This window comes from Anopheles maculipalpis, chromosome 2RL (genome assembly GCF_943734695.1).
Source record: "Anopheles maculipalpis chromosome 2RL, idAnoMacuDA_375_x, whole genome shotgun sequence".
In the NCBI taxonomy this organism is placed as follows: domain Eukaryota; kingdom Metazoa; phylum Arthropoda; class Insecta; order Diptera; family Culicidae; genus Anopheles; species Anopheles maculipalpis.
In genome coordinates, this window is record NC_064871.1 from 34212965 (window position 1) to 34235531 (window position 22567).

Genomic DNA, 22567 nt, shown 5'->3' on the forward strand with positions numbered 1-22567 from the left:
GGCATTCGTGTCGGTCGGTGTGGTTGATTGAGAGTCGAGTTCATCTGGTGGTCAAAGTTGGTGGTTGCTTGCATGTGCCGAACACGATTCAGTCGATTAACGGACAAACGCAATCCGTTGTAATGTGTGCGTTGTAATCGTCGTTCAGCTGGTTCGTGTTTTATGGAGACTATGTACATACGTTACGTGTTTAGCATCGCAAAACCATCAACAACCTACATCGTTACTGTGAGATGATTTAAATGTTTTTAAGATAATCGGAGTTTAGATTTGGTTTTGAAGCAATTTTAAACCTTTAACTGTTGTGTTTCCCTTTAACCGAAGGGCGGTATAGATGGTAGAGGCGACAGCGGTGCTAGTGAGGCACCTACTGACCACATAGTAGGGTAATCAATGAGTTTCGTAAACAAGCATGTCATTAAACCAAAAAGAGGAAAAATTGTTGTCTTTTTTAAGTTGGAAAATGGAGATTAAGTTATGGCTAGCTGTGTCGAACAATTGTTCGGTCATCATTATATTAATTGTTGTATACAAAAGAGGAAGTAATTGTACCTTCCCAACAGTCTCCATCAACACAAACGGCTCCGGTCTTCCCACGGTTGGACCGGGGTTCAAATCCGATCAGTACCGTTTCCTCCTTTTTGCTCATTGTTTATCCAACTAAGTGGTATCTCAACAAGTCTAGTGAAGTCATTCGATAAAATGCATGATCCAAAAAGCCGTTAAGCCAAGAAGACGAATAAGTTGTATGCTTCGAAGTCTTGTTTTTGCTCTTAACAGTTTACTCATATCGTTATGGTAAATTGGTGGTGGATTCTGTAAGCTTCTTTTTATTCCTTTCAGGCGACCTGCAAGATCAAGCGAATCATCTAATTGCCTCAAGCGACTTGTTGATGTTGTCAGATTTGAAATTTGATGATTTCAAATCCAGTCCGGTCACTTGAAGACCGGTACCACTGCCGCCTTCATCCGACCACGGTGTGGTCCGGTTGTCGTGGTGATATTGGCTTAAAGAGCTACTAGGCCACTACACGCCAGCCATACTAGCCTTATCGAGAATCACCTAACTGGACAGTTATTCCCTTCCGTCATTTATTTGTAGATATTTAGGTGCTTTTAGTAAGATCTACAAAGCAGTTATCGTAGGCCTAAATTCAAAATATTTCCAGTGTTTCTTTACAATTTTATAACACGGAGCATTCATTGAGTAGACCTCACCGACACAGCGTAAGCCAGAGAAACCTTAAGTCATCAGCCCATCAGCGTTTGAGTATTCTTCAAGTCATAAAAGAGGCACATTCTTTCATCACTCAAACTGACTGGACCGTTCTTTGTGAGGCATTGAATGAGAAGTCTTAGAGCCTAAAAGACTTTTCACAAAACAGGCTTTTTTTGTCAGCAATGATATATTGCATATGAAGAAATATAAATATTTTACTTCTAAGATTCAGCCTGAGATTAATTTACAACTGTACCGAATCAAATAAAAATGGAAAATAAGAACGACATCCGCAGTTTATGAAACAATTTTCAATTGCCAAATACTATGATTTTCTTAGTTATGTTTAATTAGGCATCTATTTTAGTGCCTTGAGTGGAAATTAAAGCGATAATGCTGCAACGCTGCACCTCTTTCTCGGCAAACTGACTTTAAAACATTTAAGGAGACTTTCGGTGGACCAGCGGTTCGATAAATTATCCTCGTCCTTTGCTTATCCCGCTGCAATTATTCACGTGGAGGCTTACGGCTACGAGCGTGTAATGCCTTACATGAATAATCCATTTCCCCACCACGACGGTTTCTCGCTCCTATTCTTCCGCTTCTCTCTCTCTCTTTGTCACTCGCCACTTTTGTGGTGGTGCTCACCTCCGCTCTGGTCACTGTACGGCAAACAAGGCCACTAGCCACTAACATCTGTACGGTGAGCATGGTCCATTAGAGCGGTGGTGAAGCGAACAAAAATACACATTCTCAGGAGATGATCTGAGCCGAAGTAATGGGCCTAGGAAGGGAGAAAAAAGAAAATAAAACGATTTCGCCCACATAACGAGTGCTGATATGCATGGCGAGTTTTAAACCATGGGCCACCATGATTTGCAAACTGGAATTTGTATGCCTGGCTGCTTATCAAACGATGCTGTCTGGTTGGGATGTTTTAGTAATTTAAATAGTACATTGGTCTAGGAATCGTGCTCTGCGTTTCCGCGAAAGTATGCCGTAGACGAAAAAACTGCTTTACTACAATTTCCAGCGAAATTCTCCTAACATCCTACCGTGTCCAATCCTTTCGGTGTTTTCGCGGGTTCAAAGCACACACATACAAAAACGTTCTTTAAACACACTTCACAATACCATTGGATATGTGGTAGCTTGTTCAGCAAACAAGCGTGTGGAAAGTTTTTCCCAAAAAACCCTTGGTTCGGCGTTGGGCGATAATGGTGTACCAAAAAAAGGAAAAGAAAGAAAACATGGATATTTTTAACATTCAAGTACGACGCGAAACGTAGCTCCCGAAACTTGTTCCGGTTCATTGAAGCAAAACGGCATAGTGACACATTTGTACAACCCTGACAAAAAAAAAGCCACTCACACTGCCAACACCATCATCGTTGCTATAACGTACTCAGCTACATTCAGCGCACCTAGGGTGGGAAAAAGAGAGCAAGAAAGAAATGTAGAACACGGACGAGAGTTTCAGCAGCGCTTTGGTTGTAGCAGGTGCTGTACGGCGTCCTATAGACGTTCCAAACATTGGAAGGAAAGCTCAACCAGAAGGAGGAGTAGTGGAAACAGCTCACCGGAGCGGGGCAAGTTTTGCGCATATTTTCTCAACACCCCATCACGAGGGTAGCGCGGTGTGAAAATGTAAGTAGGTGCCAAACTGCCTGCCCGATCTTAAGCATGTGAAAATTAGGTAGGCGTCGTCTGCTCCTATTTTACGCCCGCGGCACACTTGCGCCAAAGGAAACCGGATACCCACTTGTCGGACGCGAAGGTTGAAGGTCGGTAGGTCGCGAAGGCGTACTAACTACAGTAAGCAATATTTATAAGACAGGATCCCCATACAGGATCCCCGTGGGAGCTTCGGACGACTCGGTTATGGGTTGGTGAAGTAAACTATGTCTACAAGTCGGTAGAAGAAATAGAACTTTATTGTGGGCGATAAAGGTAAAGGCTGTGTGACTTCCCAAGTGGCAGTGATTGAGTTAAACTTACTGTGATTTAAAGATTTTTTTTGGTAGTATTTCACCGTCAGGATGGCCAAAAAATATCTTATCTATTTAAAATGAAATTGTCACTTTAAACTAGTTTTTCCGTGTGATTTGTAACAAGCATTCATATTTTCCAAATTTCTAAAGGTTCTTAAATTTGCTTTCACCCAACCAGCAAAATTGTGATTTAATCATCCACACAAACAACCCAATCGAACGAATGGCATTTCCATGGAGCATGGCAATTTTCGTTCGATAGCAGATTTAAAAATTGTTCCCAACAAAGTGACCACCTTTAGCCACGTTTCGACTCAGTTTTTCCATTTGTTTTCCCGCTTATCCGTGCGCCTATGAAAAGCACTTGTTCTGTTTGCCATGGATGAGTGGCAGAAAGGTTATCTTGGAAGGGAAGGCATTCAGTTTCTTATGCGGAAGCGTACTGGTCGTCAGGTTTTCTCTACCTCTTTGGGTTTTGCTAGCTTTTCTGGTTAGTTTGTTCGTACACTTTTGGCCTGTGCAAACTCTCGCCGACATACCATAGTGTGTCCTAGGTATTGTGCGGTAACTGGGACAGCATTATTGTAAAGGATGATTGAAATTTACCGCTTGATTGCATTTCGAAGCAGCACTAAGGACAGTGTGCGGGTTACGTTTGCGTGTGAGCGATAGAGCGGTGCGTCCCACCTAATACACTTCGATACGAACCAATAAGCTGGACGGTTGGTGGTGAAGGGAAAAATCCCAGAAGGTGGTGTGGAAGACATAAAAGAGGTACAGATTTTGTGGAGAGTTGAATGTATTCGCAATGGATGCGCTTCCTGCATATTCAAACCAAACAAAAACAGGTGAAAGCTCTTCTCGAGAAGGCTATAAATGGAGGGACTTTTTACTAATTCCACCATCTTATGTTCATCGTACGAATTTCCTCCTTACATTCATTACTGGTTCGACTATACAACATACCGCAGTATAAAATTATCGACAAGTCCTTCAAAATCCTCTTTCGTCCTTTCTCTTTCCCTCTTCGCTAACAATGACTATTTAACACGCTTGATTGTTCGCCATAAATTGTGTGCCATTTATGTTCGCCCACTGGTCTGGTCTAGGTAAGCAAAAATTTTATGCGGGCTTAAAGCCACCAGTCAGTCATCGCCCTAAAAGACAGCCGTAAAGCAGACGTCACCGATTTTGCAGAAGCCACACAGGACGGTTTACCGGGTTTGACTTCGATTCGGACGCCGGTTCGCATTTGGCGCACGATTAACTCTCGGCAAGGGAGGGCTTCGCGTTTTTCTGCCCTCTTGTTCCTGCCCTTTTGTTTTGCTTCACCGTACACTACCATCTGCCGCGCATAGTTCCTGTCAGCCGTATCGTGAAGTGTATTGCTCATCATAAACATCCTGCTGTTCTTTTGTGCCGCGTTAACTGCTTCCTTATCGCACGCGCTTCACTCGCTCCGTGTCTGTCGTGTACTTGTGTCACCTTTTCCGTCACAGCGAGTCAGCGTCTTATTTCACGGACCTAACCTTTTAACCCCGGCGAGGCAGATTTTCGTTTCCGCACGCGAAAACGGAACCCTTTTTGTCTGGTGGATGAATTTTCAACTTTATGGTTTTGGGGAAAACAATAAAACCCTCCCAACCGGCTAGCTGCTTCGCCTCGGCTGACAACAAGCAATAACAACGGGCGCAACCGCCCGAGCGCTCACTTCCTTGTGTGCAGTATTGCAATCGTGCTTAGAGTAAGCATCGTTTCGGAGGGATGTGGGATGTGAAAAATCCTACCGAAGTCTCTTAAACCTTGTCGTAACGTTTCCGGTGAGAGGGTTGTGTGTTGAGAGCGAAAAGAGGACATGAAGATGAGCGCAAAGCACTTGCACGAGAAGAGCCCTTTGAAGTGGTTACAGACGATGCAGTAGGCAGCAACTGGAGGCTGTAAAGTGGAAGCAAAGCAGCCAAGGAAAAAGGGGCAACTGTTTGCGGCTCCTATTGGCCTGTACTTTCTGCTCCAGCAGCGGTAAATTGGACCAGTTGGTGTGTTTTTGTGTTTGTGTATGTTTCATCTCGCCAGAAGCTGTTGGAAGCTTCAAGTTGAAGGTTTAAGGTCTTAGGTCCCGCAAGGACATATCGAAAGAATCCAAATGGCATTGATAAGAGTACAAGGTGTGAGATGCTTGAGGTGAGAAGTATGGTTTGAGTGCACTTCGAACATTGATCGTTTTCACTGCAAAAATGATACAGTCATTTAAGATAGTAGATATTGTGAAACAAAAGCAATTTCTACAATTTCTTTGACCTCCTTGAAATTGGAAACATTTTTTAAAACTGTCTTTTTCATGAAGTAACTAGTTATATAGAGATGTTTAAAAGTCTGTTCAACCCTTTAAAGTATGATTTATTTTTCCTTCAATCAATTCATATTATTACCGTGATTGCTTGAATGCTCTAAACAACAAACCAGGCGTATGCAGTTTTGCTACAAATCCTTGAAGCGTGGGAGAAAACCGGAACCGAATCAAATATTAAATAGTCTCCAGTGAAACATTAAACCACTTCCTTTACCACCGTTTGGCACGAAACATTTACCATCGGTATTACAGCGTTTCGTACTCACGGGACACTCCGCAATTGAAACGGAGTGGTAGCACATTAAAGTGAAGGAAGCTCAAACAAAACACATCCGAGTTTAAAGTAGATAAACATAAATATTGTTGCATTATTTTTCTGTATTAGAAATTCAGGTTTGAATAGCTATATTGGATGGTGCATTTAAGTAGTAATTAATTAAAATTCTTTAACTAAAAAAGTTTAGGGTCTTGCTTAGTAAACTTCATCGCAGAGCTGGCGTTATTTGGTGCAATAGCAAAGTCCTTTGCCTTCAACTTATCTTAATGTAGTGAATTGTAATTGTTTTTGAATTACATTAATGATCTGTTACATTGGGGATTAATCTGTTTATATCAATAAAATGTTTCAAGAATCACACCGCATCCAAAGGGCGACAAAAAACGTGTCTGTCATTTTAAAATTTTAAAAGAGACCTTCCAAAAAATTCCTTTTCACACGTTTCACTACGAACTAATTTAGTAATTATCCTTATAACGATAAGATTTTTCCCATTATGTGCATCATCACCGTTTATCCCGGAATTGAATTGTTTCCGACACAACCGGCACCGTCTTCAGCTTCCATTCGTTTGCCGAACAGCAATGCTTCAGTGGAGCTTATTTGCTTGTTTACTGACGATTTTCCCTCCGTTGTGTGACCGTAATCAGTGCCGGTAGGTGGGTGAGTGAAACCGAAAACAAATACATAGTATAGAGACGCACCAGTGCGAAAAGGCCGGATCCTTCGACTCGGTACCCTCGAGTGAAACGGGAGGAAGAATTTATTGAAGCCTCATCGGGACGTAATTTTCCGCTGCGACCCTACCGGTAATGTCTTAATCGTGTCCTCTCACGAATTAACACAGCTGTTAAGTGGGTGGGTAGTTTACATTTTCCCTTCCTAGCACGATTCGCACACACACACCCACACACACACGCGCGCACGCTCTTTTACTTGCAAGATGGTACCGGATGGAACCGTTCGCCTGTTGGGTATGGGAGAAGCCCAACCATAAAAAAATGGTTTCACAAACAATCGTAACGCGGTAGATTGGAGGACGACGAATCGCGCGAAGTATAATCGTTGGAAGGTTCTCTCTGCCGAAACAAGCTGCTATGGCGTACTGGCAGGGCGCTTTTGCGTTTGGGTGTCATGTAGCTGATTTTCAAATTATAACAATACCGTGTGCCGGTCCCGGAAAAGGGTTGTGTTTGCTTGGTGGAGCAGGAAAGACGCTCCTCCTTGTCCACTTCCGCGCATCTGCTCGAAGCTTCGTTCACTTTCCATTCAAACCATCTCCTACTATGTCTCCTCCATCGTCAGCATGTCCTATTATCCTGATCGAGCCAAGGGATCGTTAGGGTTTTCTCCGAACGCTCAGACGGGCAATAACAATGTCCGCCATACCGTTGTCATGGAGCTGATCGTGGTGCTTTTAAGTGTATGTGGGAAACGGATGTTTCTGTGCAATCTGTGCTGAGAGAGAGTGAAAGTTTAGCAGGAAAGTGACAATATCCGCATGAAAGCTGTGTGTATTCTCTGTGGAGGAGGATATGTTTGCGTACGATATTTTGGAGTGCGAAAACTCAATAATCTTTTTACTTTAGTCGTGTGCTGATGCCCCTAAAACATAGTAGATGCTTGAGATAATTTTTAACTCCTAAAAATTGTCAGGTTTATGTTACTTATGTCATGTCACTTAAAAGTTTCATGGTGATTTAGATCATCCAAGCTTAGAGAATCAAGAATAGAGAAGGTTTTTAGTTTAGGTTATGTGATAAAAAAGACACGTTGACCAGCAATGAATAGATGAGTGATTAATAGATATGATTTGTTTTGAGGAATCATGTGATGAGTTTGTAGGACTTCTGATTCAAAGTTCAAGTTTAAAAGAGTTTAAAAGAGTTAAAACAGTATGTAGATCATTTGTGTTACTCCCATCATCAGTAATACTTTGAATACAATGCTCTTTAGCACACTATTAAGACCTTGCATACAGCGATCAGTATGCGTCCTTTGTGATGTAGCTGAACAAACGACAGAACCGCAAATCTTCGGTCGAATGAGATGTTGTGCCAACCACTAGATAAACGTAACAAGAAGATAGTATATCAATCTTCTTCCATCTACCTGACTGACTGGCACAAGTGGTTCTAATTAGCTATGCAGTAGTAGCACGATATATTACCACCAGCTTGAAAATGAAGCACCACAGAGCACCAAGTTCAGGGACCATGATGATTGAGTCAAGCTTCCGAAGGGGATTGCTGGCAGTCAGAAAGTTTGATATATGATTTTTCATTTGAGCTCAGGATAAAATAATGAATACGTTCTTTGATTTAAACCAACACTGAATTGAAATTTCCTGGCTAGTAGATACAATGCTCTTTGCTCTGTACTTGTCGCTCTGCTACGATGAACGACCAAATAATAGACAAATGCTGCACACGGCTGCGGACGTTGAGGGATCTAGCATCCCAGAACGAGTTAGTTCCATTTTAGTATTTAATTTCATTGAAATATTTCGTCACATGGGACCTTTGTGAGCTTTGGTAAGGATCATGCACGTAGTAGAGCCTGCAGCTGAGAATTGAAAATTTATGCGATTCAACGAGGTGAAAATGCCATGCGAAGAAAGAATAGAATTTAGGCTGTCGTGTCTTCTCCCCAGACGGTTTCTTGTTCTTTGACGAATGCAAACATTGTACGTGAAAAGCCAGCATTTCAGTTCTGGGGGTAATTTCACTATCATAGCTTCGTTCAAACATTAAAATCTTTTTGCGTCTTTTTTATAATTCAACATACTTTATTGTTGAAACAAAACATAAATTAATGAAAGGGTTTCGTTTCTTCAGGGATGCACTCAATTTATGACGGTCGATGTTCGATGCTTTCTGTCCCCTGTTGTGAGACGTTAAGAAAGATGGCTTCATTCTTCACAAAAACATTCCAATCACCTTCCGCCATCTTCTCGTGTCCAGGAGGGTCTTTAAATTGAATGTTCGCACTCATGTTCTTATTTATTGCTTCAATTAACTTTGCCGCTCGCAGCCTGACCCCGATGATGCATGTGCCGTAGCCAGGGCGGAGTCAGCGTGTGGTTGGTTAGCTTGGCACATAATAATGAGCGCATAAATCCGTAATTTTACATGAATCTTCGGCAAGTTCATTAGCAAAGTTGCTTTAGAGTAAGGTAAGTGCAGCTATAAATTGTCCGGGCCCATGAAGGGTTTTTAATACCCGGGATGAGAATGGACTTGCTGAGTGCGTGAGAATAAAAGGGTTGTAAGAACATGCTGTAATTAGAATATCAGCACGAGTCATGAACGAATGATTAGTCGTCATTACTTTGTTTAAAGGAGTGTTCGTTTTGAAGTCGTAAGCTTCACATAGACTCTTAAGACTCTTAAGAAGAATTAATAATCGAGTTTTATAAATATTAGAAAATAGGACTATCACATAAGAAAAAGCTTGATTAATTTAGATGCCAGTTTCAGCTGCTAAACGTAGTATTCTATACACAAAATGCTCCGCAAATAATTTGTTTTTTTTTTGCGGTCCAATACAACGCAAAATGACCCGACAATAATTTAATCGTGAACACTACTTACGTTCAACAACTCGATCCGTATTGATGAACACATCTAACCTATTCGATGCAATTTATTATCGTACATTGTAGTAGCAAGCACTGACGACGGTCGTAGTCAAGCGCCTTATTTCGCATTCCGGTGCAGCATCCTCGGAACGTTGCAATAACTTTGCATTTGATGCTACTTTTATTACTTTTCCTGGTACATTTAATACGTCATCTTGCGTCGTGCGAAGCGTAGACCGAGTACGTTACCAACCGTTGTCCTGGTACAAGATGATGTTAGGGCAGGGAAGCACCGGTCCTAACAGTGTTAGTCGTACAGACAAGTTGCACACCTTGGTTCAGAGTGATTGATGGGCAATTAGGTGGAAAGAGTGAGCCGGAAATGCGAAAAGTGAAGCAATAGGCAAAAACTTCCTTCGTCCGCCATTGCCATCAATTGCGGTTCGGTTAAGCGAGGGCGATTCGATTTCGTGTCTTCGTGTGCAGCCAACCGCGGAACAGATGGGGAAGTGCAAAAGTGTCACTGGTGGGACGGATAAATTTCAACGATGGAAACGCTATTGATTTTTATACTTCCATCGAGGTGCAATGGACACCATGCCAAGCGGTGGGCAGCACGCTGACAAAACGTCCACACGGTGGTGATATCATCACTTAAAGGGTCGATGAAAAAGAAAAATAAAACCAAAATGTAAGGAAGAAAACGATAAACGTAAATGCATCCTGGATCCGTGGGTTTTCTCGATCGAAATGCAATGCACCAAGTCCGTGTACACGTTTGCCACTGTAACGGTGTCCTAGCAACTACACGTACGAAAAAACATCCAATCTCTCCGATCGATCGGAACTGAGTGTGGTACACACCGATTGCAACTAGTTGCACATCGACTGTGCTCTCCGAAGCAGGGCAAAATAATCAGAACCACATCCGAGGCCAGTGAACCGAGAAAATACCAAACGTAACCATCGTTGACGCTTGCGGTCCAACCAATCCAATGCATTTTTGTTTTTTTTTGTTCCTTTCTTGAGGTTCGAAACCGAACCCGATATGTTATTCGAGTGGTAATACGCTTTTCCTGTGGCGTATTTTCTTTCCTCCTCAGTTGCGCTATACACGCTGTAGTATCTATCAGTGGTCGATTTCTTGGTGATTCTAGTCTTTTCTTCGTTCGTCAGGCTAGCGCCATCGGGTGTATGGCATGAATAAAATATCAAATGGAAAATTGCAAACATAAATCGTGTCAACTTACTTTCTCTCCATTCTTACACGTATCTGGTTACCTTTACCTGCTGAGGGTGGGAAAGGTTTTTTTTTCTAAGGCTACGAACTCCATTTATGCATTCACATACAGTAATGAATTATGCCTTTTTGGTAATTCAATTTACTAGTACCTACCTTTAAGAATTACAGAGTGCATAAATATTGAATTGTTTATCATTTAAATAAATCGTTTAGAAAACCACTCCCCAATGATTGATTATTATCGATGTCAAATGTAGAACACTTTTACTTGGAAAGCATGGAAATGACAGGACCCACTAATCTCGCACACTTTTCGCACATTCAATCACAGTGTGTCTGTGACATCTCTGACAACTCCACTTACCTACTTTTTGATCTACTCTATCCGGCGGCAAAACAATCTCTTGTCAAACCGTTGCTCTGCAGCATTGCCAACCGTATTCCCCAAGCATCAACACAGCCCAAAAGTCAGATAAGACAATTCTGGTCACTTTTTTCCCTCAGGCAATCAAAACTTCGAATCAAAACTAGCATCGCCCGTGCCTCGACAGAGTAAACAATCATTAATCAGTCCGATCATGTTTATCGGTTACGGCTTACTTGCTAGCTGGTACGTACACCGCGTACCGGGGAGCTGGAATCTAGTTTGAATGTTTGTTTTTTCCCGATGTATCCCGCCACAGCCACTTACTCTTGACAGGGCTATCGAACGGTACTGGGTGCAGCCGTGGCGGGAGAAACACCAAGCACAGTTCAATAGGCAAGACACAAAGTCACAAAACTTTTGTCCATCTGCTAGTGACGTGGCGACCCGTTTCGGTGTTTGGATGAGAAGTTTGCGAGCGAGAATTCCCGCGAGGCGTTCGCAGTCGTCATACGCAGATAGAATTGAATGAATGCCTGCTCTGGGGGTAGGATGGAAGTGTAGAGCCGTGTTGTGCGTTTGGCGTTTGTGTTGTGGAATAAATAGTGTCACTTTTTTATTTAACCGTCGCTGATGTCGCGATCGTAAAGACGAGAGCCTGCATGCGCGTTAGGATGTAGTGGTCGCAGGATAAAGCTCCTTATCAATTGCGTCACCAATTCCCTCACATAGCCCCGGGTAGCTTGTGCTGCATTTCGCGGACGATTCGGTCGCTACACACTTGCCACACTGGGTTCCCTTCCTGTAGACAGGCTGACCGTGCTCGTTGCTGTTCGAGTAGTTGCAGACGTAGTACACGTAGGACCGTTTTCTTGCGTCGTTGTAGTAGCGCGTAGCACCGCATCCGACCTTCGTGATGCGGTCACTAGCCATCTGTGCGAAATGTTCCACATCCACGCTGAAAATGAAAACCATCTCATGGTAGAAAGTGAATCGATAGGGCAAACGAACCGAACGTTCGATACCGCCTAGCCCCAAAAACCGTAGGCACACTCACCCTTCGCCAACGGCCCGATAGTCATCCATGACGGTCTGATTGGTTTCGACATACTCCTGCCACCACTTGTTGGTGAGATCGGTGATGGCTCGCTCTAGGTCGATGGTAACATTGCCTGTGCGCGACTTCCGGCCAATGTTCTGACCCGCGTTCCGATACTGTTCCGTGTTGCGACATTCGTCGTGCAGATACTGGCACGTACGTGCGTTGTACTCGGCTAGCTTGGCCAGTTCGTCATCCCACACCTGCATGGTGCAATCAATCGAAACCCAGGGCAAAGGAAAAAAGGAAACAAAAATTCCGAATGAAACAGCTCGTCCGGGAAAGTATTGAGCGACATCGAACGGACAGCTCCAGAACGGTAACATAAAAAAGTGATTTGAAAAGTGTCATCCTTCGTGGCGTTCCGGTTCGTTGATGGATAGGTGGTAGATTGCACTTTTGGCTAGGGGGCGACAAAAGCGTGGGAGAGGCGAGGAAAGGGTAGTAAAAGGTGTATAGAATCCACCCCAATTTCGAAACGGGTGAAAAAAGCTTTCATTTTACATTCGGTATTCGCTGTAGAACTACATTAAAGATAGCTGCATGAAGGTAAAGGTCAATGGAAACGATTCTTCAAATTGGTACCTTCATGTACGCGAACCAATAAAGCCAAGATTAAACTACATGTATTGAGCTGGATCGATCTATCGTGCAATCAAAAAAGATTGAAGGATCGTCAGAGTCGCTATTCAGCAATTCTTGAATAATTCGAGCATTCGAAAGCATTGCATTTTGAACCGTGATTGGTCAACAGACCAATCAATTCGGCTACACTAATGTTATCTCTAGATATAAGTCCAATTTGAAATCCACAGCATAAACTGCTGAAGAAAACCACGGTTACAAACACTTTAAAAAAATGAATCAAACAACAATTACGTTAATACTTATTGCAAGTTTTTCTACTCATGAAGTTCAACCCGTTAAAATATTTGTTGTATATTATTTCCTGTCACTCTTCTATATCCTAATTCCACTTCAAATGCACGTGAGAACACAAACACATTTACTCACACATCCACAAACACCCACTACACTCACTTACCAGCACAGCCATCCTTTCCGCTTCAGCGAATCCTTCCATTTTGCCGCTGGCCAGCTCACTACGCAGCCCATTGTGCAGCTTCAGGATCAACTCTTTCAGCGGCTGTTCCATGGCCACTAGCTCCACCGTCTGGCTGGGACAAAGTTCACCAAATTGGGCCGTGGCGTTGCACCCGATATGTGCATGGTTCGGTTTGCACAGCGACTGATCACAATAATCACTACCGTCCGCACTGTCCGCACCGTACACGGGCAACGGTGCCGTCGCTAGGGCGACCGCCATTGCCACCAGTAGAACGTTCAAACCGACACGCCACCTCCGTGGCGCGGTGGTTAACTTTCCCGTACAGCTATTCATTTGTGTGCTCGTGATCGTGGTCCCGCGGGATGCGGTGATTCGTTTACGGTGGATTCAAGTGTAACTAAGCGTTACATTTATGGTGGTCATACTTATAAACACCCGAGCACAATGGGAAGCTGGGTTTCGTTGCAGTATTGATAGTTGTGCTGTTGGTGGAAAGGGAAGATAGACACTTGTGTTTTGTTTTTCGCACGCTCATCATCATTCGCAATCGATCGGCTATGACCTCGGCGCGTACGTGTATCGGACCATCCGGGGTTGCTAGGTGGAAATAAAGTTATTGCTAAATTATCATAATTTTCTTGGGAGAATTTGAAAGGGGGAAACCGTTCTCCCAGCAGTCAAACGGGCCTCACTTGCACTCTCGTAGTACGAATTTGTGCGATAAACGGGTCAGCTGCGTTCGCGTGATCATTGGATCATCATTGGTATTTGAATTTACATCCTTGATGTACTGATATTGTGCACGTGTTTTTTCGTGTGTCAAACAGCGGACAAAGTGCGAAGTAGTAAAACGTTTTCGAAATAAAATCAACACATCATAATTGCGACACAAAAGGGTGTGCGAACTACACAACTCAATTTTCACAGCATTCGAGGGATGCAAAAGGAGAGCAAACGCATTGTAAGTGCACATTTCTAGGTACAGTAATGTGAGCGTTGAAAATAACGCCTGTCAAATATTTGAGGCCAAATGCTTCGGTTGTAAATGTTAAGCTTGTATAACGACACAGCTTTCAATTAAAAATATCAAGCTGTTGCCATTTGAATATGGATAAATTGATGATTCATTCACAGGTGCAGCGTCAAGCTTTGTTTAGCTTTTTACGCCTGTAATAATCGTTCGCATGCATTTTATAATGTGATGGTTTTTATGCATAATTAAGGAAGCGTGAGAGGCTTTTCAAAGTATCAGATAGAACTTGGATTGGAAAGATCATGGCGATACACTAAAATATGGTTTTAGTTTCAGATGACGCTAGTGATGAATTAGGAAATTAATTATTGTTATTTGATAAAGTTTCATATAATCCATCCATAATATCCGGGGCGAACCAGGACCAGGGCTCAAATCCCTTCCGGGCCGATCCCCCGTAGTGAGGACTGACTATCCCTACGTGGTATCGGCAAGTCTAGTTAAACCATTCGATGGACGGCGTGCCCTAGAAGGCCGTATTGGTTACAATAACTTAAAAATAAGATACTCCTTTTATCTTTGCTGGGAGACATTTTCTTCTCCGAGCCATGAAAGTGCACCATATCCCGGGTGTGCTCGGTTGTTCCGTCATCCAAATCCAAAGTCGTGTTCATAGCGAGGGTCTTATCGTGTGAGGGCACCTTATCCCGGGGTGTATGTGGGCGTTTCCATGCTTGTAGTCCTGATGGTAGCGGAGGTCTTGATCGTTTTCCATTTCGAAGGTTCCTTGACTGTGTTCGATCTTGAAGTCTCGTTCGTGTCCTTCTTCTCCCTTTCGCTGGTTTGTCCGTCCATAGCATCGGCCGGTGCAAATTTTTCCATATGGTAGCGAACCCTTCACGCATCGTTTCCGCTCGTATTCCACAGAAGACTATAGAAGATGATTTATGTCGTGGTATCAGAGGCCGCAGACACATATTTTGGAGTCGACCTGTCCTTTACGCTGGAGATGCGCGCCCAAAGCGAAAGGATTAGACCTAAGCCTAGACATCATTCGAATGAACGGACGATCACCTAAGATGCCGTGGAACCAAGGCTTCAAGGACACTTGAGGAGTGATCGAATAAAGAAACCTCCCGAGCTCATCGGTGTCCCACAAACTCTGCCACCGACCCATGCAGAGAGACTGTGGGGCACGCATGTACTCGTGAGGTAAGATAAGCCTGTCGAAAAAGGACCCTTCCGAAGCACCCTTTTTGGCCAATTGGTCTGCCTTTTCATTGACGAAGATATTGCAATGTGCAGGCAGCCAAACAAAACAAGAGATATCCGGAATGATTTCTCAAACAATGAGCTTAAGACGTTTAATGTTTCTTTGACGAAGTAGTCCGGGCTCTTAATAGCATTTTTTTTAACGTCGAGGGAATCTCGGAAGGTGGTCTGAGGCTACAGACCAACCCTCAAGATGGGGTATGTGGGATTCATCGTGACGCTGGGCCCGTGAAGCTGACCCAGCAGCCTATGCGATCCAACTAAACCACTCCTCGACCTGATCCGAAATCTGCCGATGCGCTGATGTGCGTAGTACTCCATGCAGGTTCGTTTGTGCGATGCACTCATCCCGTTGACACGCGGTTGCTGCGTCATTCGTCCTTGTTGTCTCAGTTGCTGCTGCTGCCTCGTGCCTTCCTTTCCGCTGCTGCTGCTCAGACTCGCTTCGGATAATAATGTTATCAGAAATATGCTTCAGATACAATGTTATACACGCCAAAACCGATGCCCTGCTCTGATGAGGATCCGTCAGTATAAAAATGGTTGCTGTTACAATGGCCATACTTTTCCACAAAAATGCTGGGAATTGCTGTCCTGCAAACCACTACGTGAGTTTGCAATATCCACACGTCGAAAAATCCTGATGCAGCAGTTGTACGTCAGCGGTTAAAAGTAATTAAAATTAAATAAGTTGTTATCTGACAATCGACCGTTTCACATCCTCTTTTCTTGAAGAAAGAAAAAGTTAATTCGCGTAATAAAGCCAGTAACAAAACTTCAAGCCATGCATGCACTTGCAGCACAAATATGCAGTGCCATAAACATTTATCCTAGCAATATCAGTTCTGATCAGTTCGATCAGAATAAAAACTAGAGTAAAATAACTATTTTTGCTCCTGTCCGAACTAGTCTGAAAATGTTTCACTGTCGCTAACCAAACATAATGATTGTTTTAAACCGATCGAGCACTATGCGGCGTTTCCGGGCAAATCTCCATAATCTTAAAGCCTTCTTCCACCTCAACGCCATTCACAGGCGCAAATGAGCAAACAAAACAGTCTGGAGAACAATTTCCGCCCATTCGTTCCCCGGTTCTGACCGCGAGCGAGCTGACCTTTCAGCCTTTACGTAACGATCACCAACGGCTGCATTTGACTTACCGTATAGCTACGCCTCAAACCGTCCGCCGCCTACACTCTGCTCCATTTCATGCAAATTGTATGCGCGGCCGCTTGATTTTCCCAGCACAGCCGAGTGAGCGTGTGCGGTTGATCGCGGCGTCGGAAGGCGTCGTGGCCAAGCGAGAGCGAGGAACCTTCTGACACTGGGCGCTCGAGCATTGCATTTGACAATTATTCAAATGAGGTTATGAAAATGTAAACAAAACTCGACAAGCGCTTCGGTGCTGAGTGATGAAGGCGATGCTTCCGTTTCGCAAGTAACCGAGGCCACGCGAAGCCATTTCGCTACTCGCAGCATGATTGGAGCGTAACGTTCCGGGTGTGTTACGTTGCTGTGCGTATCCCATATCCACCAACCGCAAAACCCGCTACAGGATGGCGTGCTCCAGGTATGTGGGAAATGGAGCGGGCACTTTGTTTTAATGTGCCCCGGACTGTTAACTCAATTTCCGTTCCGCAGTGTGCTCGTTTCTAACGATGGGTTTCAATCCTCAAAGGATTCTTTTGCGTACTCGCGTTGCTTGCTTTCCTTTGACATTTTCTTTCCGCCATACTTACCGACGTGTTTGGTTTGGTGCCCACCGCCACCGAACTTTCCCGTAAGACCCACTTGCTTCTCGTGCTCATTCATAATGAATTAAAATTTACGGATTCGTAATGATGAACACTCGCACCCGGGGAACACACACCACGCGGAAAGGTAATGTTTAGCAATTTTTCAAATGGAAATGCATAAATGTTGAAACAACTATACGTGACGTTGCGACGACGCCTTACAACCACGTACGCTTTGTGTACGCTTTTTGAAGAAATTGTACAAAGCACTCGGGCAAAGTGCTTCCGGGGGTAAGCTCAGAATGCCTAAACCGTAAGCGTGTACAAAATGAATTTAATTTTATTCATCAGTGTTTTGTTTGTACGATTCGGCAGCATTCTGCCTCGGGTGGCGTTCGGCGAATCGTGGCAATCACTTTTCATCACTTTTGTTTGCACACGCTGGTGTTTCACGAAAAGTGTATTTGGAGCGCGTTTGGCAGGACGCATACTTCTGATTGAATACGATACACCGATGGAATTGGCTGGGTAAGGTGAAGTTAATTTTATTTGACTAAATTACAAACATATCTACCTGGAAGGGCTGGGAATGAAAGGAGAAACAAAACGAAGGAACAATTAATATGATGAACGCATCTGGTAGCAGCACTTTCCCTGCTGCTTGTAATGACTAAATTTTCCTAAAAGACACTCCGAAAAAAGTGGAAGATAATTTGGTATAATTTATCATGAAATTACGCGCATGATGTGTGTCCTTCTGGGTAAATAAATTTAATAAACTTTAAATCAAATGAAACGAACGGTTTGACTGTCTTGCCGGTGGAAAAGTTCGAATTGCTGAAAACGAAAACTTTCGGATCAAAGTGTTTGCATTTACACACATACACACACAATAAGCTTCATTGTTGCAGCTTACTTTTCTCATTCCAAAAGTGTTTAATTTATTTTGGGGGAAAATTCACTTCCAGCTTTCATTTTCTTACTGATTTGCTAAGCATACATTGGTTTGGCGTTAGTCCTCGAAACATACTTTTCACTGACCGTAACTCTAAAATCAACTTTCTCTCTATCGTTCTGTTTCTATCCTCTGTTGTTTTCTCATTTGCAGTGTGACAAACATTTGTGTTTTCTCTTTCTGGCTGGAAATCAGCGTTAAGATTTTGTGAGTATTTTTTTTTACTTTTGTTGACAAAAATCATAAAAATATGTCGTTCAATGCTTTCCATTGGCACTGTGGGCCCGCACACTGAAAGCAACCCTTCAACATCATGCAGGTGCATTTAACGGCCCCCGTTCTTTTTCTTTCCGCCCAAAAAACCCATCCAAAATTTGTATCAACATTTGTATCCAATAGAGAACATATTGAAAGCAGTGTGTGTGTGTGTGCACATTTCATACGTTTTAAAACCATTATCGATATCCTTGCGTCCTTTCTCGTAAGCCTTTCCTTACTTTGTGCACATTCTTACCGATCTTTTGTTAACGAATAAGGTTTGTTAGTGTTGTTTTGTTTTACGTCTTATGTTTTTTGGTTGTGTTTTAAGTTTTTAAACCTACCAAACATACCTTGAATTAGTCGCGACAGGAGCGTTTTTTACGTTTTGGTTTTAATGCTTACATGTAGTTACACATACACGTACACGGACACTCACACATACACATATTGAGAAAACTAGTTTATGGTTTGTGGCTTTTTGTTCTGTTAAATGTTTACCCTTTGTTTCGAGTGTGTTTTGCATTTGCTTATTCAGTTTCAAAGCAAAGAGTTTAGCTTTACATAGTTTTGTTTTTTTTTTCTTGGTGCTTGTTGCTTCCAAATGCTTAATTTTACAATGTTATTTTGTGCATTGATTGTGCATGGTAGTAAAAGTGCACCCAATCAGCTGTTTTTCCGTGTGCTGCTTATCGGTTCCTGCTACTCACCTAACCACAGTGAATCGTTGCATGCTTGTTGCTGTTGTTATGGTAGGGCATTGTGTTTAGCTTTAGCTTAAGGATAATTGACATTTAAATTTAAATATTTACCTGTCTAGTTTAAACTCTGTTCAGATTGGAAATGTTGCGTTAGTCGGGTTTTTGTTTACCTCAGTGTTTAATTTCCACCGTTTAATGCTACTTTTGCTGGTGCATTTGCAAACTTTCGTACATGGTTTCTTAAGTTTAAATTGTTTGGTATGCTCGAGGTGTGTGGGCCTTGCATTGTTGCATGAACTTATTTTTTAATTATTAATTTAATTTACTCTTTGGTTTATTGTTGCGACATTGAGAAATTTTATTTAATGGTTTCTTTTTCCTTCTTCTAGTGAATCTGCCTTTGTTTGTTTGTTTGGGAAATTTAATTACACGATACACATTTTACTTCATTTTCGTTAATATTGAACAACAATTCATGTTTATTAGCATGTCCGTCAAGGACCATCTTGTTACGTGTATCACTACATTACTAAGGTTTAGCAGCTGAGTTTTATTTTAAAGACAAATTTTAAACGACAGGCATGCATGCAATTCCTTCCGGATTTAGTGTACGACTACTAGGACAGTTCCATCGATAACACATATAAGTTGCTTTTAGGGGATACATCAGTTAAAGTACTTCTTTTACATTGTTTAGAGTGTTTACGAGTGTTTTGTTTTTGTTTTCAAATGGTATCAATTACAGAAGCATCTAGTGAGCATTTGAGGTTTTTATAGAGTTTTGTGTTAATCATGTGCAATGTTTTTAAGTTTCCTGTGTTTTTTTTATTTTTTGCTAGCATCGCCCCCTGTAAGCCGTGTTTGTGGTGAGGTGTCATGTTATTAATTTGTTTTAGATTCACAGCGGCCTGCCCATCATGATTCATTTCGTAATAAAGTATTGTACAGAAAATTTCAGAAATAATTTCAGGATTGAGAGGTACCTTACCACAAATACTTATGAATGTGAAGTGATACTTGTTCATTTACAACATAAAATTCAGCTAATTGATGGGAAAGAAATAAACCGTAAAGAGTATAAAACATCACATGACATACATCGTTTCCTATTAAGACAGATATTTTAAAACTGTCTCAGGTTGTTCGATATTGACAGCAAAAATTAACTTTATAAAGTAGTCGTAACCTGACGAGCATCTAGACAGCTTTGCTGTTGGATCGTAAAACATTGTTTGTTTTTAGTTATTTTTTAACACAATTAGTAACAAGCTGACAAGTATGATGAAGAGTAAAATTTTTTGCCAAAGCGCATACTTCCAGACATCTTACGAATTGAGTACGATTGGTTAGATAAAATAAAAGATTTCCCTTAGCTAGCAATGATGTGCAACAAAATAGTGAGCCAGTTTTTTTCAATTTATCGAAACTTATTAATTATAGTTTGATACAATGGATTAATCGAAACGAAAACAGTCGAAAGTTTTGACAAACAATTTTCTATTGAAATAGTGCCAACAAATTTAGTAAGATATAGAATGACCAGCATGAGCCCATTTGACGTAAAGAGCGTAAAATTTTGTATTTTGAATTAATTATAAAAAATAGTCAAATATCAGGCAAGCTCAAAAACATCATTTTAAGCATCATGTGGATCATTCGATGTTCAAAGTCCAGGTTATGAATGAAAAACACTGTTTTAATCAAGTTAGATTTTTTAACGTTCTAAAGTTTAAAAAAAATTTAATACATTGTAGTCGATGAAAGAAGTATTTTAAAGCAAACAAAACTATTATGATTATTTTTAACTATACATAGAAAATGGCCGCTCGAACGCCAAGCAGTATTTTGCTATTATTTTGGATAATAATTTTGAATACCTGTAGACTTTGTTAAATAGTAAAAGAACAACAAAACTACAGCACCATCTAATTAAATATTGTAATCTCTCTGTACAACCATGCTCATTACACAGGTTTTTAAATTCTTTACATTAAAAATTTTATTTTTTAAAACAATTCCTGTGTAGCTTAAACTTGCGCTTACTTGGCATGCTATTAGTAGTTTAGTGCTTTATTCCTGTTATGAGTTTGTAAAATATTCCGTACAAAAACCTCTAAGCCATTAAAAAATTTGTCAACGAGCGTGGAATACGTGTGAAGGTGATAACATTATCTCTGTGTAACGAACAATACTCACAACAAAATGCCCATAATGTCTCTAGTCACGCGTTCGGTTTTCGGAACGGGGAACGAGATTCAATTGTGTGTAGTTAAGTTTGTGTGCATGTTTCATTGTATTTAAATTTACATCACCTGGTGCACAATATTGAGCCTTATCGTTGAGTTGAATTTAGTTACTAATCTCTGGCTTTGGTTTTTCTCCATTCTCGTTGTTTAAATCAGTAGATGCATCATGGCAATTCATTACTAATGCTCTTGAGGGGTTTCTTTGCTTTTTGGTTTAATATAAATTATCAATATATAAATTTTATCCTCTTTGCTTATCTTAACGTGTTCTCAACCGTGGTCTATGCGTTTCCATTCGGTAGCATTTTGCCTTTATAAACTAGCATAATCGGCGTTCAACATTACATTTCTGCATATGTAAGTGTGCAGAGTGTTTGTTTATGCAATTTGTTTATGCAATGCAATTTACATATAATTTACTTTACTTACGGTTTTTTCATCTGGGTCAACGATTTTGTGTACTTTTGGGTGTGTGCGTGTGTTTATGAATGCATAATGTGAAACCGCTGTGTCGTCGATCTGGTACATGAATTCCTGGATAGTGGCAATGGTTCTGTAGGATTCCTGGGGATGTTGTCCTCTTTCGATGATGCAGAGTATATTGTATGTGGTGGAGTTAGATTCCATCAATCAACTGGTTAATAGAAACTGTAATGAAAGATATTTTTGGAAAACTTGTTAGTGTAGTTCAGGAATGGGATCGAACAAATTTATTATTTATGGTACAAAAACATTCAAGTTGGATTGTGGTCTTCGCAAACAAATAATACAAAAAGTTACAAATTAGAAATATAATTAGGACAAACAACACATTTTGCAACAGGTTGAATTTTTGTTACAATTAAGTCAAATCATTTCGTACCAACAAAAACATTTATAAAATAAAGTAACACAAGAAAACCAAACTCTCAAATACGAGCTAAAACTTAACCGTCTTGTTCGGGGCTTTGTTTAAACACAAAAATATCACGAAAAATGGTTGCATGCTTGCTCAGCCAAATGTGTTCAGCCTATTGATTTGAAGCAGTTATGTACAAACACACGCACAATCACAGTCCCATAGAACCGAAAATCTCAATCACCTCACGTGCGTTACTGATTTGTCAGCTGAGAAAGTGCTCATCTGTCTGCAGTGCCACGTGACGACAGTCTTGATCTTTCGTGCGTTCAGCAATTGTTATTTTAGAGTACATTGACGTCAATCACACGGGAAATAATATGAATAACAATGAGC

The 22567-nt window shown here is 41.6% G+C and overlaps 2 protein-coding genes across 2 annotated transcripts in view; both read right to left on the reverse strand.

The window, feature by feature from the left end:
- The window catches only part of LOC126559420 (uncharacterized), a 252847-nt gene that overhangs the window by 36846 nt on the left and 193434 nt on the right, over window positions 1-22567 (reverse strand). The window lies entirely within an intron of this gene.
- LOC126558668 (antigen 5 like allergen Cul n 1-like) lies at window positions 11682-13525 on the reverse strand. The gene is made up of 3 exons (XM_050214717.1): window positions 13169-13525; window positions 12082-12326; window positions 11682-11982 (listed from the first exon to the last, which is right to left on the reverse strand). Exons 1-3 carry the CDS (start codon window positions 13523-13525, stop codon window positions 11694-11696), a joined length of 891 nt encoding a protein of 296 aa, XP_050070674.1. The 3' UTR covers window positions 11682-11693.